Source organism: Diadema antillarum, unplaced genomic scaffold, assembly GCF_040938485.1.
Source record: "Diadema antillarum isolate AM-2024a unplaced genomic scaffold, OU_Dant_1.0 seq00000175_RagTag, whole genome shotgun sequence".
NCBI classification, from domain to species: Eukaryota; Metazoa; Echinodermata; class Echinoidea; order Diadematoida; family Diadematidae; genus Diadema; species Diadema antillarum.
This window is the reverse complement of record NW_027271243.1, coordinates 337,988-357,214: the sequence shown is the minus strand read 5'-3', so window position 1 is coordinate 357,214 and position 19,227 is coordinate 337,988. Positions and strand designations below refer to the sequence as shown.

The following is a 19,227-nucleotide window of genomic DNA, read 5'->3' as shown; positions in this document are numbered from 1 at the left end:
TCGTGGTCACGGCTTTGATCATTCTAATTGGGTCGATCCATGTTCTGTGTATTATTTTCTTCGATGTGTAGGAAGCCGGACCCACGATAGCTGTTACTGCAAAGGGCATGGTAATGACAATGATTTTTGTCAGTAGAGGGCGGCAAACAAAACTTGAGAGGGTACTCAGCTGGGAATACTTCTACTTGGTATTGCTTTCAAGTGTGTGGCTTTTTCCCCCTCCCGTTTCCCCGCTGAATGCTTACTCACAGTAAACTGTTAGTGTAGATGTCAAATTTGTTGTGTATCTAAGTGTATTGTGAGTGTGTGGGCGTACGTGTGTAAGTATGTCCTTGCAAACAGATAAGAGTTACGCTTCCGTTCATTCCGATTTAGTCAAGAAAAAATGTGAATTATTTGGACGGGCATTTACTGTAGAAGATAGGGGATACTGATTCTGCTCCACCAACGTGCAATAAATAATGTTCGTACATTTGTAAGCCTTACGTGTAGGGCCTCCGTGAGCTTCTCCAAGAGCAGTATTAAAACTGAATGATACCATAGGTTAACATGGGTACAAAACTCGTATCATTATCATAACGACGATTTTTGTTTCCTTAAAAGTATTGCTATTCCATTATCATTATCTCATACCTACAGCAAGTATTACAATCTCTTACAGGTATTTTTTTTTTTTTTGCTTATTGCAGCATCAGTAGCATCAGAAATATTACCACAGTTGTTGATGATTTTGCTCTGAAAAGTTGTTGTTTACTTCAAGAAAATACTATCTGGACAGAATCAGACTATAATCGGTCTTTGTGTTGTTTTCCATTTCTCTCTTCCCCCATCCTAGCCTGTTTGTCAAACCCGTGTCAGCATGAAGGGACGTGTGCAGAGACTATGGAAGGCTTCAGTTGCACTTGTCCTACTGGATATCAAGGCGTTACGTGTGCATTCGGTAAATAGAGAGTGGGTTACTGCTTGTTTTTTCTGTCTTTTTTTTCATTTCTAATGCCCTCAACATTAAGCAAAAGAAAGAATGAAAGAAAGAAAGAAAGAAAGTAACAAAGAAACAAACAAACAAACAAACAAACAAACAAACAAACAAACAAACAAACAAACAAACAAACAAACAAACAAACACAAGACCAAAACACCAACAGCAACATTTACTGAACTGACCCCCAATTTGGAAACAGACGCAATGAAGGAGTACATTCAAAATTACGTATAAAGACGAATAGGTGGAGATAACATTAGATTTTATGTTATTCGCCTTCGTCATCTGATACTTCTTCTACTTCGTCTATCGCTTAGTTCGAGATCATTTTAGACGTCATTGACAACCTGCCACCAAACAACGCCCTCCGTGACATCTTCTGCTTTCCTGATTTGCTCATGGCATAAGCCAGACTCGACCTGTCTACGTTTATCTCTTATAAGAAATGATTTTCTTATAATCTATGATCATCAAATTTCTTTGAAACATTTACGCCGCCCTAGATCGTACCACACACATTACTGCCTTCTGTACGGAGCTCACAGCATCTCATTCACAATGTGCTGACATTCAATCTGTGCTGGAAAATGCGTTCAAAATCCTCATAAAACGTGTGCTTTGTGGCGGAGCGACGAATTCACCTATTTGTACAGGTTTGAATAGCTGAATGGGCTTATGATATATCCAGATAATTTAACCAAATATCAGTGGGCTATTCCCGATTGATGTCTTCCCATCTTTTTCTCTATGTGAAGAGTACTGCATGTAGTGCACACTGCAATTTATTACTATAAAAGGAATGCGCGGTTCATCAAACTGTACAAGCTATGAATACTTGAGTAAAGGTACAAAATAATGTGAAATCCACTGGATTTATAGTTTTAATTCCGAGAACGGTTTCACGTCCGATCCTGGACGCTTCATCGGCTGTTCTGATTTGATGGCGGGAAGGTGTCTCTGCCAATCGGCACAATCGGACTAGCGACGTTATTGTCGGAGTCAGTCCAATGGATTCTTTCAGGTAACCGGATTCCTGTCTACTTCAAATCGGCTTACACGCTCAAACAGAAATCTGTCCATTCAAAATATATGGAAAAAAGAAGCAACGTTGCCTACGCCATACGCTGCCAGGGACAGAGTTGCCAAGAGAATTACATTAGTGACACATCGAAGACCACGCACATTAGGCAGCAATTTGGCATCCTCTCCCACCTGAAGACCGGCAATCACAACTTCACTGCCAAAAATGTCAGACTTAGACAATGAGCCTCGGTTGTTCGAGAAGGAGGTCCGGGACGCCGACTACTTCAACTCCGAAAACCCCTCCCTGGGGTACTGCGACACAACCACTCCCGGATGTATAGGTCTGTCATCCAGAGAATTCCTCGACGATAACGTCGAGAGAGAGAGAGAGAGAGAGAGAGTCTGCGCCGATTGGCCACGACGCCTTCCTGCCAACAAATCAGACGAGCTGATGAAGCGTTCAGGATTGGACGTGAAACCGTTCTCGGAATCAAAACAGTAAGTCCAGTGAAAATGATCTAATTTTGTACCTTTAAGGGACGTTACCTGGATGAATCAGAACTTACAGCAATTGACTCTAAACATTTTCGTCACCAAGGGTCTTACGATTTCATTTTTGTCTTTTCTGAGTGTTACTTCAATATGTTCCTCTCACTATTCCTTCAATCAGACGGCTTTATTCATCACGCAGAAGTACTAGGAGGAATGGACGCTGAAGGGTATGTTGCCATAGCAACTCATTCCAATCCGAGTCATCTATTGCTGCCGTCCCACCAGGGATGGACGGTAAATGCGTCGCGACTGGTATGCAGCCATCTGGGATTCAAGGCAGTGTACAGCACTCTCATGGGAAGTTACTCCGGCGACGATGTCAGCGGAGTGGGCGTGTTCACTTGCCCCCCGGAAGCAGCGAACATCACGGACTGTTATCTACTCGAAGAGCGAAAAACAGTGGGACTTGAAGAAACCATTGGGATAAAGTGCTGTAATGGTAAGCATGTTTTTTTTTCGTATAAATAAATGTATTGTCACTGTAATCATGCAATCCTAATTATTACCACATATTTGTTATTATCAATATTACAATTATTATCCCAATGCTGATAATTTTTAGATTATCATTGTTATTCATAGCAGGGCCGGCGCAGTGTTTTTAAAAGTGTGGGGGCCCACTTCTGGGTTTCATGAGCTAACAAGCCAAAAAAAAAAAACAAACAAACAACAACAATCTTCAGAGAAAAAAAAAAATAACCTTACCGCCGCCATACTTCAAGATCAAGATCCCTATCTATTTCTACTTTAGTGCCACTTACGTACTTCCGGGTCAAAAAAAGTGTGGGGGCCCAAAGTGATGACACCTTATGTATTCCTTTGTATGGTGCACAAAAAGTGTGCGAGCCCCCAAGGCCCCAACGGCTGCGCCGGCCATGCATAGTGGGGGTGCTGTGGCATAGTTGATAAGACTCCCGACTCCCAATCGGAGGACCCGAGTTCGAGTCCCACCCAGTGCTTACGTCCTTGGACAAGACGTTTTTACCCACCATGTCCCTCTCGACCCAGGTGTATAAATGGGTACCTGGCAACGCTGCATGGGGTAATAATAATGACAGGGCCCTCTGGTAGGGCAGTGGCAACACTGAAGAGGCTATCCTGGATAAATAAGACCTTATTAGTTATTATTATTATTGTTATTATTATTATTATTATTATTATTCTAATCAATATTATCATCTTTTTTTCTGGTTTTGAAGTGGAAGGCAAACCCTACGATGTTTATCTGGACGAATGATTCTTTTATCTAAATGACAGATTAGTAAGTATAAGTATTTTAATTAAGCTGCTCCAATCGGAGGTGCTAAAAATATTTTCACGTTTATACTCATTGCAAACAAGTTTCATGAAATCCACAATTTTCACTTGGTGCACACAATGAATCTCCTGCTGTGACACTCCACACAGGGCGGAGAAAAACACCGAATGAATTTTGGAGATTTTACTCTCCAGTTGTCGATATCATTGTAACCACTGAAGAAATAGGAAAGTGGTTACCAGATGAATGCCATATAGTGAAAGGTTGTTAAGGTGAAACATGTGCGAAATGAAAACAAAACATCAAAAATCGTGTTTTGTTTCCTGTTATTGTTATTTTTGTCAGTTTTGTCAGTGTGCAGACCCTGTAACTTTCAAATGTAATGTTCTACTACCCAAACGTACGTTTAGGAATATAGAGTAAAACACACTGTGTCTTTAGGTTTACTGCATTACAGGGGCATTCCAGACGATTTTCATAATTTCACAAAATGTAGTACATTAATCAACAGCTCCATGTATAGATCCGTAGAATTTATTGTGGTCCTTGAGCAGAGAAACCAAAACTCAGAAAAATCTTTGACAAATTACACTGAACAGTGTTGCTGACATAGGAGCCTCACATATCTCTCAAATGTAGGTGTGTAATACCAGTACATTGCCGCTTGCTTATCAAGTTCACCTGTGTAGAATCTATGCATGCCTTCTTCTTTTTCTCTGCTTCCTTGAGTACCAACTCATGCATATTTACATGTATGGTAAGGCTGCCATGTCATCATCCTTGTTAATTGCAATTTGTATGAATTTTGAAAACATTCTTATTCCTCGTCCCAAGGAATATAAATTCTGCAACTCTGTACTGAGTATAACTAATTTATAGTTGTTCAAATGTAAAAATATGAAAATAATCTGGAGGTCTCCTTTAACTCACAATCGCTGACTGGTGTTCGACTGTACAGCTTCGAATGGATTTTTCTTTTTTCTAAATCGTCTGTGTTGAATCGGACACATCAGTTAAATCATAAAAAGCTCCATCTCCGCTTTAGTAAGCACGAACGAATTCATAATGAATCTAATTCCGGAGCCCGACGCAAATTGCTTGCGCCATAATGTAAAAATACATAAACCGTGCTACAGGTCGGCCGGTTTGCCATGCATGTCTTAATAAGGTACCAATTCATTGAACCATTCTCGTCAGTATGAAAGTGATTATCTGCGGTAGCCACCATTTAATTACACAATTAATTTACCGGTGATTCAAGGTGAAATTCAGTGGTTCACCGTGGGGAGATCTGAATTGGATATTAACTTGAATTGGTCTGAAACTAGGGTGGGAAGGAGCATAGGTTATCTTTAGTTTCAAAACATAGATACTAGAACGGGTATCCAGCGTGAATTGATGTCAAAGTCTATACCTTAGTATTGCTAATATTCTTACTTCACTATGTCATCGCTGTAATGAAAATTTTGGATGATAATTTGTGTCATTCTTCTCTTCTTACCTGTATTATCATTATCACTAACAATTATCATTCCCATTACTATCATTTTCAATTCAATTGTTATTATTGCATTTCATCTTGGTTGTCGCATTATCATTAACAATAATTGATTAATACTATGATCTATCATCATCAGTACTGCCATGATTATTATGACGTAATACAGTTAGTTCCTGCTGGACACCAGGGTTTGAGCTTGGTTTGCAGAGTGGTGTCCTCCCCGATTCCAGTCTGACTGCATCTTCGTGTTCCACCAACTCGGCCTGCGCCAACAAGGCTCGTCTCAATGGGACGTCTGCCTGGAAACCGTCAACCTCCTCGTCGTCCGAATGGCTACAGGTGAATCTGCTGTCGACGTACCTCGTGTCGGGAATTATCACGCAGGGAAGGGGAGGATCGAAAAAGTTTGTGACGTCGTACGCTATTTCGTTCAGCACTGACGGCAGCACGTGGAATCAGTACACAGACCCTTTGACGGGGAGCAACATGGTAAGCTCTCAGCATGCTAGTCATATCGCAAAAAGGACATTCATGCAAAACAATGTTCATTTAAGCTTGTCAAAGCAAAGTTCATTAAAGCTTGTGTTAACCATGGAATGCGGAGCGTTGTAAAGTTTCATAAGGACAGATAATTAGAGACAGAGAAAATTTGAGGTTTTTTTTTTAAATCTGGTGAAGTTCTGTTTAAAAAAAAAAGACAATGATGTATGGAGGGTGGTATAGCATGGCTATAAGAACAACAGATACAACAGTCAATAACAATAATGATGATGAAATTAAAATGAAAGCTGCTTCATTATAGCAATTGTAACTATCCTGACAAAGCTTTAATCACTATTAACCAGTCACGAAACTAACATAGAGATAATCATAAAACTATTTACAAAAGCGTTGCCAAGCAATCATTTCCACACCTGCAGAGATAGACAGATCAAGAGAGAGAGAGAGAGAGAGAGAGGGGGGGGGGGGTCATGGATAAAACTTATCCAACACTTGGCGGTATTTAGAGTCGAATCCCCATTAAACAGTTGAAAGTGTGGTGTGCTATATTGCCATGCCCCGACATAATAAGCTCCGCGACACAGCCATCTTTACTATTGTCCTGTGTAGCATTGTTTGATTGGTTTAGTTTTAAACATCAAGGGGCTTATTAGAAAGGTTAAAACAAGACCAGTTATCACAAACGAAAAAAAAAGAAATCATACATACTCTACTATTGCGGAAAACTCTCCTACCACTGATAGACACGTAAAAATGTGTCAGGTCACTAGTCACAAGCATTGATATTACATAGTTCTTAAAGCCATACAATCGTGGCGAGTGGTTTGTGTGGCACGCAGACGAACGCAACACGCTGCCTCCCCCATTCTGTATCAAATGTAGTGACCCCGAATGAGAATAGTGCTGGCTCAATGGGTCAGCGAACAACACTCTAGACTACAAGAGTTCTGTGCCAGGCCCGTAGCCAGGGGGGTGCGTCGGGTGCGTACGCACCCCCCCCCCCCCAAATTCTGAAAGGTCCACTTTTTCATAATAACGGTTTTTAGCAATTCTCAAGATAACAATCCAAATAAATATAAAGACACATTATATGCTACGTAAATGTGGAAGAGTACGTTTAACAATGTTAAAAATAATTGTACGAAACCCTTTTGTTGTATGAACCATCGGATCGTCCCCATGCACACAAACACAAATGTTATGTATCAATTTGTGCGAGCTATTGTTATATTGGCACTGCATGCCATGGCCCTTGGCGCGTGTGACCGGTGTTTTTTTTTTTCCACTGGCCGCCCGAGTACGTGCGATTCGTGGATGACATTGAGGTTGACAATTGCATTTTTTCACAGGAACAGAGGTAAGTGGATGAAAATCTAATAGCCTCAAGTTTACATATATGATAAAAATTAAAGAAATTTCCTCGAAATTACTATAATCGAAAACCTGAGACATTTTATATCTACGTCTCACAAAGATATAGTACATGTATATATAAGTACATGTTGGCATGATAATGCCTGGGGATAGATTATTATGTCAACTATTTTCCATTATGAATGCATGCTCCAATCAAATTGTGAAAAGGTGGTCATGAATTAGCATTTCTTACGAACGATCAGGAGAGACAAAACAAAATGAAAGGCCTGTCTTACTCCAGTTCTCTTGTAACAATCATTGGGCCATTATGCATGCCTAACGAATTATAACAGCTGCTTTTTCTAGCCCTTTTGCTAGTACCAACATTCGAGAAAAGATCATCTATCAAGTAACTGTACGATCTCCGTGCATAATCTAATGCTTTTAAACACACACTTATTCATATTTTTCATAAAAACACAGGTAATGAGCCGGATTGGGTTAAACTTCTCACTTACAGCTTTGTAGAAGTCTGAGTCAACAGTATCACACAGTACTTCAAGACGTATTAGTACAAACGATTTCTTGAGCCTGCACCGTTTCAGGCTCTGTTCTGGATACGGCGGTAGAAACTCATTCTTTTTTGTTGTTTATTTTATCATTATTTACTAATCTCTTTTCTAACTTACAGGTAGCGGATTTCTTTGCAGGCCAAATTCGGAAATGTAGTGTTGATTATTACTTATACATTTTCTCATGTTGTGACAGTTCTATTGGTTCTCATTTTAAAGTGAGCCAAAACCTAAGAACATTTTCACTTATAATATTTCCAAAGAGTATTATGCAGGCACGCAAACTCATTTTAGTTGTATTTCATTTAAATGTTATGGGTAAGAGGGTATGAGAGAGAATGGAAAGTGCTGAGCTATGAAGTAAAATGGTAAAGTAAAAAGTTTGTCAGATAGTATTACAAAAGAAACTAATTCTTTTTTGTTTGTTTATTTTATCATTATTTACTTATCTCTCTTCTAACTTAAAGGTAGTGGATCTCTTTGCAGCCCAAATTCGAAAATGCCTAGAGACAGCTAGTAACCAAATATGCTACTATAATTTAATAAATAAGAAATAACCATTCCAGCATGTATCTTAGTGTGCACAGTAAGACAGATCAAATCAAATAGGAAAACATCTGAGCACTAAGCCTGAGGTCTGAATTTGCACTCAACTTCTTCCAATGGCTAACGGATGTTTAATTTTTGAATTTCACTGACCTCCAAATTTCAGAAAGAAAACCTTCTTAGCATGATGGTTAATATGACATTTGACTGATATTGGAGATGTTTGCGAATCGGATCTACTACCTTTAATATTATTAAATCTAAAATGATTATTTGAAAGTTCGGAAATGCTGGAAATATCCTACCACAAGGAGGCAAAATATAAATGGTTCACATTTACAATTCATTTTGTTTAAAAAATTTCATTTATTTTCGTTTTTGACAAACTCGCATATACCAACGGCAGATATACTGTATAGTAAAGTGAATGTTTCATCTTCCAAACAGCATCCAATGGGATGGAAAACTCCAACTGAAAGGTGGACACCGTGACCATACTCGCTAAAGAGAACGCGTAATAGGGGTCGTTTTTTCTCACGGAATGGAAAGTGTGATGTACGAGCGTATATAATCAAAGGGTATCAAAAAGGCCGAAATTTGGGAAAATGGTATATTGTTCAATCATGATGAAGTACTTCTTTAGGGTGCAGGAAACATTTAAGGAATACTTGTTTTTAAGGCCCGAGAAAATCATATGATCATTACTCGTTTAGGGCCATTTTGAAAGTCCATGTATGAGCATGGCGTCCACCTTTTAATTGTCGCTACCCCTCCCGGGACAGTATCAAAGGACCGTTTTGTTAATTAACGCCATCCCCCCTTCCTTTAAAAATCCTGGCTTCAGGCCTGCTAACGCGGGTATACAATAGAAAAAATAAAAGTTAAAACAACACCAGGAAAATCACTATTCTCAATTTTGCGGCGCGCTACGCGCGCAGAGTCTCGAACACAATTAAACTTTGCAACTTCCTGGCAAAATGAGTTTTTACTATTTCCTAGATGAAATACCGTAACGCGATTGCATGCAACAGACAAAAATACAAAATTCCTCGAGACTTTAAAACGTCATTAAAACAGTCAAAATTCACAATTTGCGGCGCGCTTCGCGCGCAAATTCTTATACAACTTTTGTAGTTCGGTCGTCCAAAGAATATATATATATATATATATATATATATATATATATATATATATAATTGTGTGTGTGTGTGTGTGTGTGTCATCATTGGTATTGGTACCGAAGGTCCGTTTTTTTAGTGACCGCACCCCCCCCCCCTTGAAAAATCCTGGCTACGGGCCTGTGTGCTACAAATCTCCTGACCCAAAATGGCTGTCCGAGCGAGCCACGAGAGCTTCCGAATGGACGCACACTCTCAGTGCCTATGCGCATGAAGAGAGGCCAAAAAATCCACGCGTCTTCTGGCCTCTCTCTCGCTCGCGGTCACAATCTTTGTGTATGATGCGTACACACACACGCACACACACATGTCTCAGTGGCAGCATTGTCCCACACGTTTATGGATATAGCACCGAGTCTGGCATTGCGCAATTGCATGTACAAACTTCGGTCGTTCGGGAGTTTACGTATTATTAGGGATGACGATCGTCCGACTTTAACGTGAATTACTCTTACGTAAAATAGACAAAAGGAGGGAAATTGGAACCGACAACACAGCATAATAAATTGCTTTCTTTGCTTTTAATGATCTTCGACGACAATATGTGACCCTGCATCATAAAACCAACAAAAAGTCGCCAGACATGGATTTGTAGTTAAGAAAGATTCTGAAGGAGAAGACTCTAAAGCCCCTTTTACACTTTCACGGATTGCTTCACGGATGACCACGGATCGTCATCCGTGGTGTTCCGGCATGCAAAATATCGATTTTTCTCTCAATGCCGGTGTGAATACGATGCCGACTGGATGTCTACACGGACAAATACGGAGGCTACACGGACAAGTACGGTGCCTACACGGACAGACAAGGAACGAACGCGGACCACAGCGGAAACGATACGGAGCTAACACGGCCATATCAAGGAAGAGCACGGGTGCAACTGGGTCCCTTCGCGGTCTTTACACGGATATCCCTAAAATGTTGAAAGATGACATTTACTTTTGCTTTTGATACTTTATCATTCTAGGGCGACAAGCCTCCAGAGCTAATAACAAGCACATCAGAAAATCTACAGCAGCCCACGTATGCCTCGGCTTGTCGACGTCAGGCAAATCTCTTTATTGCAAACTCTCATTTTGCGGGAACATCATAACATAAACAAAGCAAAACAAAGCAAAACAAAACAAAACACGCATACAAAAAAAAAACAACTTCAAGGAAATGTGTTTGGGTTACTGAAGCTTTTCAGGCGACCATTATACGAAGAGAGTATGAGGGGTTGCTGGCTGTACTGATGGAGGGAGATGTGAGCAAATTTAATGGACTTCATGAGCTTGTACTGGCAAAATACACGAATTTTTCATCCCGGATGGAGCAGATGCTAATACGGACGTCCCGATGTCTTCACGGATTGTCCCGGAATGAGTCCGGAGGCAACACGGAATAGCCGGTGACTTCAAGGAAGGAATACGGAAGCAACACGGAGTAGACGGTGCCAACAAGGAAGAGTTCGTATTGATTTTCATCCGTGATGTCCGGGATGAAAAATTAAGCAAGCTTAATTTTTTCCGCGGACATTCCGGATGATCAAGGATAATGCCGGATGACTTCACGGAGTCAACACGGTCATGCCGGAAACAGTACGGATGATCCCGGATTGACGATCCGTGGTCATCCGTGATGCGATCCGTGAAAGTGTAAAAGGGGCTTAAGCTTTAAAATGATGTATAGCTCAATTAAAATGGACTCTAAAATGGACTACTGGAAAGAAAGCACACACTCTGGAAAAGTGTGAACCGAGAAAGGAGGTCTGTCTGTCTATTCAATAGCTTAATCTTTACCAAACCGTGCCAGCTGTGCAATGAATGGGACACTGCAATGAACAACAATGAAGAGATTATCAGAATGAATTGAAATTAAGAATGTTCTATTAACACATTCTGTTCAAGATTAATGCTAACTTTCAAAGCAGTAGCATTATTCCTCCAAAAGTTATCAGACTTGAAAGTGAAGAGTGTGCAAATGATTATCAAGAAATAAAAAGAGGCCTCTAAGACATACCTGATTTAACTATACAAACAAGGGATGTAGAAAAACTGCTGGAAATGCACTTTCCCATTCATTTTATGATCCAGCACCTTAAGAATAATGTAGAAGAAGGGTAGCCCCTACAGAAAATATGAAAAACTTAATATTGACTTAGTTGACCCGTTTCACCTTTTTTGAGTCCTCACGTAAAAGCAAGGGGTGCGACTTTTTGTTCGTTTTGTGATGTACGGTCACATAATTTATTATATACATGCACAATTAGAACTACTTGGCGTTATTTTATTCATTTTTTGACGGTTTGAAATGACTTCATGAACTTTTTAAGGTGTTCCCGGGAAACTTCGACTCTACCACTCCTGTCAAGCACTATTTTCAATCACCGATCAAGGGTCAATATATCCGGTTTCAACCCTTAACTTTCAACAATGAGATGGCAGTCAGGCTCGAACTCCGTGGCTATGGTCCTATACACAGCAATCTTGGTATGTTTTATTCGTCCGTCAAGTCAACTAAAACACAATCCTTTGGTCTGCAGGTGTGTCTTTTAATTGTCATTCTTATGCGATTTTCCGTCGTTATTTCATTAATTAGTTATAAGATATCTCATTTTCCATTTGAATCCGTATTGTTTCAGTTGCAGGGAAAGTATTAAACTCACTTCAATAACGGATTCTTAAATTGGGAGTGCACTTCAATCCCATAATTCCCTCATATTGACAAAGTCATGTGAACGTATTCATGGATTTTAACGAGTTCAATATCCCTTTTTTAGAAACATAGGATACACTTTAATATCACAAGTCCTTTTCGCATAGGGCCAACCTCTGATACATGATTTGCCTGTCTCTCTTCTTAGCGTCATTTGATGATGAAGGATGCAAGGTAGAACGTGGTGATCCCCTTGGTGTGGGGGACGGCAGTATTCCAGATGACCGGCTTACAAGCTCGTCCACCTACAACGGTCAGACAAATTTCTACGGGGTCACGAACGGCAGACTCGACCTCATGGTACCTGGACCAGACGGTGGGTCCTGGACCGCTGATTCTAGTGACTCGGATCCATGGGTCAAGGTGACAAAAAAATAATGTTGTCTATGTTAAGTTTATTCAAATAAGGAACCCTCTTTACCTTTATTTCTTTTTATTTCAAGCGTTGAACCTCCATCGCATGTACCCAATCAAAACACGCAACAAAACCTTAGCTTGTTATGCCTTTCTCTCCTCGGTTTCTTATCCTTCAAGTGTAGGTGCCACCATTATATAATATACTACAACAAGATTGACGAAATGACGCGCAGTCGGATGGATGGTAAGATGTTTTGTGATACACCTCACCTACACAATGCATCAAATGTGATATTTTGAATACTTTTTAAATCACTGCTCCCGAAGGTAAACAGGACCTTGAAAGCAAGCAAACAAACAAACAAACAAATAAATCAAAAAGTTCGTTATAATTTTGTAATCCTCAGATTGACATTGGTCAGACTGCCACGGTAACCGGAGTGATCACTCAGGGTAGCTACCACTGGAACAACTGGGTGACATCCATCTTCGTTTCTACGTCACTGGATGACGTCAGTTGGCATTTTGTGGCAAGATGCGGAACACGGCAGGTAGGCAATTTCACGAGCAATATTTCATCTAAAAGATGAATAAACTTGGTTATTGTACACAAAGTCCGCACGGGAAGTTCGTAACAATGTGAGCATGATTTTTTTCCCGGTGTTCCAACTTTGTTTGAAACAAAGAACAAACAAAAACATTTCAACTAAATTCAAATTACGTCTCAATACCAGCAGAACCAATGTTGTTTTCAAGTTTTTTTTTTTCTTAGACCATCTTGATCAAGACAATGGAATGATTTAAGCCCTGCTATTTAGGTCATATTTTTTTGAATGGCACTTGCATGTGCTCGGTAAATTAATGGAATAATCCACTGAAAAAAGAGTTGTTTTGTAACATGTCTGTCTCTTAAAGGAAAAAAAAAACAGAAAGTAGGCAGCACCAGAACCCTTGTCATTATTTCAAACACCGGTCTGTTGTTCATACCCTAAAGTGATCACATGACGACGTCACCATGGCCAAAAGAAAAATAATAAGAATAAAATCAGACCTTAAGACTTTTGAATCTAGACATCAGTAAATTCGTTACACAGGGTACAGGTTTTCAAAATTGGATACGATTCATAACGAATCATTATGAACGAAAATTTGACATTGCAGCTTCACAGTATGTTCGATTTGATAAGTTATAAAAGGCACAACAAAAAGAGTATGTGCACGAATTCTACACAAGTGAAGTAAGAAGTATTGCAATAGAATTAGATTTTTTACATCACAGGAATACGTAAGCCTCTCATGTTGTCATCATACTTGTTTAGTGTATTATTCTCTAGTATTTTGATTTATTGGTTTACCTGCTCAGGGACTAATTTTTTCCCAGAAATTTATTAATTTGTAAATCACTGTCGATTTATGTTCTACCTCTTTTAAGTAATTATGTAAGTTATGTGAGTTTTGATAAGATGTTCTGAAACCTTACCATCATGGATCTTGATATTTTAAAGGAAAAAAAGTCGACACTTTACTCAAAATGTAAACAAATTGAATAGGTCACTACAACCACATGGAAACATCTGTATGTGTGTGTGTATGACTGATATTGACATTTCATCTTCATCACCATGATGACTGTAATCAAAATCATAATCACTATCAGCATAGACGGAATTGTGATTCCATGCTTATACGTGTGTTGAATCTTTCAGATTTTTTCGGCGAACTTTGACCGCAATACCCACGTGACGTCATTGTTTGACTCACCAATCAACGCTCGTTACGTGAAGATTCACGCACATACGTACAAGAATTTTGCCTCCATGCGATTCGAAGTCCTTGGGTTCTTGATATGATGTCCACCTAACTACTTAGGACACTTCACACTAAGTTTCAACTTTCTTATCGGAACACATGTCTGCCAACGTCAGTACTCGTGTCACGAGTTAATGTTGTCTTGAATGTACCCGTGCTGGAAAGAACACAGTGTTCCACATTGTGTTGACATAGTCGACTGTGTGAAAACGTAATAGTGTGAAGATCATTTCACACTGTGGTGTGGTTTATCACAAGGTATTCACAAATTAATTTTCTGTTGTACAGCTTGAATTGATGATTCACGATGAGTTCACACTGTTGCAATGCTCGAATTTAACGGTGTGTTCACATGATTGTGTTCACACTGTGTTTCACGTTGTATTTCACATTGTGGGACATTGTGTTCTTTCCAGCAGGATAGGTACAGATGTTAGTCAGTCATAATGAACTTTGTGTGTGGAACAAAATGTTTCCGCTGACAATTAAAAATAACAAATACAAAAGCATAAGGATAAACATATTTACGACATATAATGATTATTATCTGTAATGACAAAGGAAAATATATTGAAAAAAAGACATTAAGAATCTTACGGGATATCACTGCATTTATCAAAGCATAAAGTTAAGAATTAGTCAGTATCTTTAACAGCAAGGTTGCCTCATGCTGAAGAAAAACAGTTAGAAATCCAGTGATACTTTATTAATAGACTTGCAATTAAAGAATGATGGAAGATCCTTACCATTATGTCAATAATAACTTTTTCACATTTTCTTCACAGCTGCTCTGACGACATTTGTGTATGTGTGTGTGTGTGTACGCGCGCGCGCGATTTCTCTGCCTTACTTAAACCTTTAAGAAAACTAAAAAGTAAACTTTATACCACTTTGCATGTTTCTCAAAAAGTCATTCTAAACATTATGATAATCGTAATATAATACAATTTTGAATTAATTAATGATTTTTGGGAGTTAGACAATAATTGTTTAATGGGGAAGCGAATCTTTTTGTAGTATGATTGTTGTTTTTCTGGTCTATCAATGTATACATATATTTCTATTATACATTACATGTATGCATATATCATATAAATGCTTTCGTATAATCTGAATATTACTGACTACCTTGCCAATAACTATCTGTATTTCAACCAACAACAAAAAAAAAACAAAAAAAAAAATATTTGTGAATAATTGGCCGTACTCATTTTAAAGGGATACAATACTGGTGAAAATGAGAATTGGGCTTCTAACTTTTTTGCGAGATACCAAGAAAACACTTGTAAAATAGTACAGAGCATACCATCTAAGAGGAATTTAAAGTTTATTTAATGAAAGTCTGTTTTGGATTGACTGAAACATTAAAAAGACAAACCACCAAAGTAAAACAAAGCGATTGTAATAAAAGTTGGGTCCCACATTTTATTAGAATCGCTCTGTTTTGGATATCTCAGCCATTTCAAAAACCAATTTAAATAAAATGAAGGTTGAATTCCTTATGGAATTACATGCTCTTTGATATTTCATAAGAGATTTCTCATTATCTCACCAAAAAATGTTAAAAACCTGAAGTTAGGTCTCAATCGAAACTATACGATCTCTTTAATGTAAAACATCGTATTAAAGAAGTGTACATTTGATTTTAGAAGTATCATATAATTATTCATGCATTATGATTTACAAATGATTGTTTCTTGCATTTCGCATAATTGATAATGATATGGTAAATTCCTGGATCTGAACATACAATATAATTATATGTTGTATTCTGTATGTTATTTAGTATGATTCAAACACAAAATGACATGTGGAACAAAATAAAAATGGTCAGTCAAGAGACTTAAAAAGAAGTAGAATGGTATTGGACAGTTATCTTCTGAAGGATTTGACTGAAACTTAGCTCATTTCTTTTCATGATTGTTCTCCGAAATCCATTGAAAGGTCATGCAATATATATATATATATATATATATATATATATATATATATAGTTGTAGATTTATTCCTATATTGTACATTTTGCTACAAAATGCTACTCCTTCGCCATTTCTAACCCGATTTCGATCCCGTTTGCTTTATGTGATGGCACTAGGTGAGGGCTTCAAAACTTCTACACAGAATTTTGACCTTTGACTTCTTTGACCTTTGACCTTGATTTTTGACCTGTATTGTACATTTTGCTACAAAATGCTACTCCTTCGCCATTTCTTACCCGATTTCGATTCCGTTTGCTTTATGTGATGGCACTAGGTGAGGGCTTCAAAACTTCTACACAGAATTTTGACCTTTGACTTCTTTGACCTTTGACCTTGATTTTTGACCTGTTTTGTACATTTTGCTACAAAATGCTACTCCTTCGCCATTTCTTACCCGATTTCGGTTCTGTTTGCTTTATGTGATGGCACTAGGTGAGGGCTTCAAAGCTTCTACACAGAATTTTGACCTTTGACTTCTTTGACCTTTGACCTTAATTTTTGACTTACATTTTTTTGTACATTTTGCTACTGCAAGTATATGGGCTTATCTGAAAGGTTGTCAGAACTATGTGTAGTTGCATGCTGAAAATTAGGTTTGAATCTTCGTGTCATATTTCTTAGCAATTCTATTTATTAGAAGCATCCAGATACGAAGGTCTCATGCACAGGATCATTGAAGTCTAAAGTAAGTAAGAAGTAAAATGTTTTACCTCTGATATTTTTACCTCACTTTTTCGTCTGACATTTCTACCTCTGACATTTTTACCTCTGACATTTTTACAACTGACATTTTTACCTCGGACAATTCTACCTCTGACATTTTACCTGGCACCTGTGCATCAGCCCCTATTTAACATTGTAATAAAGCTAATATAGATATTCAATTAGAATCAAACAATTAAAACAATGCAAACATCTAACCTCCACTCAAAAATGAATGAATGTGTTTGAATAAAATTAGTGTAAATTGTGACAAAACAGTATGTATGTTACTGAGTTCTCGTTATAATCTAAGTATAAAATGTAATAAATTGACATTATTTATTTCTGGAAACAGAATAGAACAAAAGGATGTTGTGAAATACCTTGGTGTTATGATTGATCAACACTTGAAATGGGATATATATATAGATACAATGTGCAGGAATATTGTCAAACTGGTGAAATTTCTGGGCGGTTTACGCAGTTATGTAAATACTGCATGAAAAAAAAAGAAAAGAAAAAAATGCCGGGAAACTATGACGCCATGCGACACTACTTTCAACTTTCAACTTTCAACTTTATTTTCACCTCCATCAAAATGAACAAAGAAATTATGTACATTGCATATACACGGGATATTTGTGATACAGAACAAAATTTGAAAAGGTACCGAAGGTCTTACTAGAAGTGGAAGGAAAAACACCGATAGGCAGGAATTTAAGAGAGCATGCAACTAAATGTATAGGCATATTCTAGGTCTGTTCACATGGCAACAACTGAGTAGTATAACAGAGGCCATAAAAGTAGTATAAAAGAGGCCATAACAGAGGCCATTTAATGCCATAAATAATGTTTCTCCACCGTATTTTAAAGAGATGTTTAGATTTTCCAATACGCCATATAATCTTCATTCTGTTGATACTCTTGTTCTTCCAAAACCCAAAACTCAATACTGCCACAAGTATCTTAGTTATAGAGGACCGTGTTTATATACTAGTATCAAATTTTCAGCTTAAGTGTATTTGTAGATGTATTTTTCTTGTTCTTCTTTTTCATTGATGCGTAGATGTTTGTATTTGTTAGATTCATTGATTTGGCTCATTACCATCATGGTAATAGTGTTTGTATAACTGAAGGGTAGTAGTGGATGCTATTTTAACTCTGTACAGTGTAGTTTTTGTTGATATAAGTTTGCATGTTAATCTCAGATATACCAAGTGTGTTTTCTTCTGGACCCCTCGGTAGAACAGCGCCACCATGAGGGCGGAGCTGACCAGGGCCCTCCAGCCGCAGATTCATGTACTTTATGATAATTTCTTTGTATTATTCAATAAGAAGTGATGTACATATTTTTTTTTGCGGAAATAAAATCAATCAATCAATCAATCAATCAATCAATCAATCAATCAATCAATCAATCAAACCTACCACATTAACGTAAATACAAGAGTACTCAAAGAAAATAGTATCCCCTTACATAAGAGTATGCTAGATGTATTGTCTAAGTGTAATTTAAAATATATCATCTCTTTTACCAGCTTGAATTTGTGTACAATGATATTACAACATAATTTGTTTCATTATCTCATTGTCTTTGCATGATATAAAGCTTCAAAACAAATGTAAAAAGAATTCAAATGTACGATGTCTTTTTTTTCCTCTATAGCAGCTGCCTAGTGTCCAATAAACGGGGTTGATGCCAAAGCAATATGATCCATGTTTTATGACCATACAACGTACAGAGAGAGAGAGAGAGAGAGGGGGGGGGGGGGGGGAGGGGGGCTTCAATTTGATAAAAGTTTTAATTTAGGAAATGCTTGTACCGCCAGATTTGCCATTTGATACTCAACTTTTTGGAACCTGAATATAAAATTAATCATGGATGTTTCGAAACTGAGTTATGTTTCCATTTCAAATTACCTCCAACTAAATGATTATAAGTATACTTTTCAGCTATTACTGTACTCATATCAATGTCAGTAGTATCCGACACACAGTTTTGAACTATCAAGGATAAAAAGTGGGGATTTCTTTTTTTGTCACACGGTACAAAAAACAAACACGCGTTTGATGAAGAGTGTAGAGCAGCTCGAAGAGCATTCTTGAATATTAAAAAAGAGGTTAGGATTGTTAGTTGAGGAACAGGCTTAATTTCGTTACAATTATTTAACAATGGATGGTATTTTTGATTTAAAGCTATTGGTCAAATATTAA

General features: G+C 38.0%; 1 protein-coding gene across 1 annotated transcript in view; it reads left to right on the top strand.

Annotated features, from left to right (window-relative positions):
- The window catches only part of LOC139728357 (lactadherin-like), a 34,615-nt gene extending 20,242 nt beyond the window's left edge, over positions 1-14,373 (top strand). Inside the window, exons 3-10 of the mRNA XM_071639302.1 lie at positions 836-940; positions 2,236-2,340; positions 2,676-2,996; positions 5,504-5,805; positions 10,437-10,512; positions 12,315-12,529; positions 12,931-13,074; positions 14,230-14,373. Of these exons, the coding sequence (XP_071495403.1) occupies positions 836-940; positions 2,236-2,340; positions 2,676-2,996; positions 5,504-5,805; positions 10,437-10,512; positions 12,315-12,529; positions 12,931-13,074; positions 14,230-14,373 (1,412 nt within the window). The remainder of the gene's footprint in view (positions 1-835; positions 941-2,235; positions 2,341-2,675; positions 2,997-5,503; positions 5,806-10,436; positions 10,513-12,314; positions 12,530-12,930; positions 13,075-14,229) is intronic.
- The last annotated feature ends 4,854 nt before the right edge of the window (positions 14,374-19,227 follow it).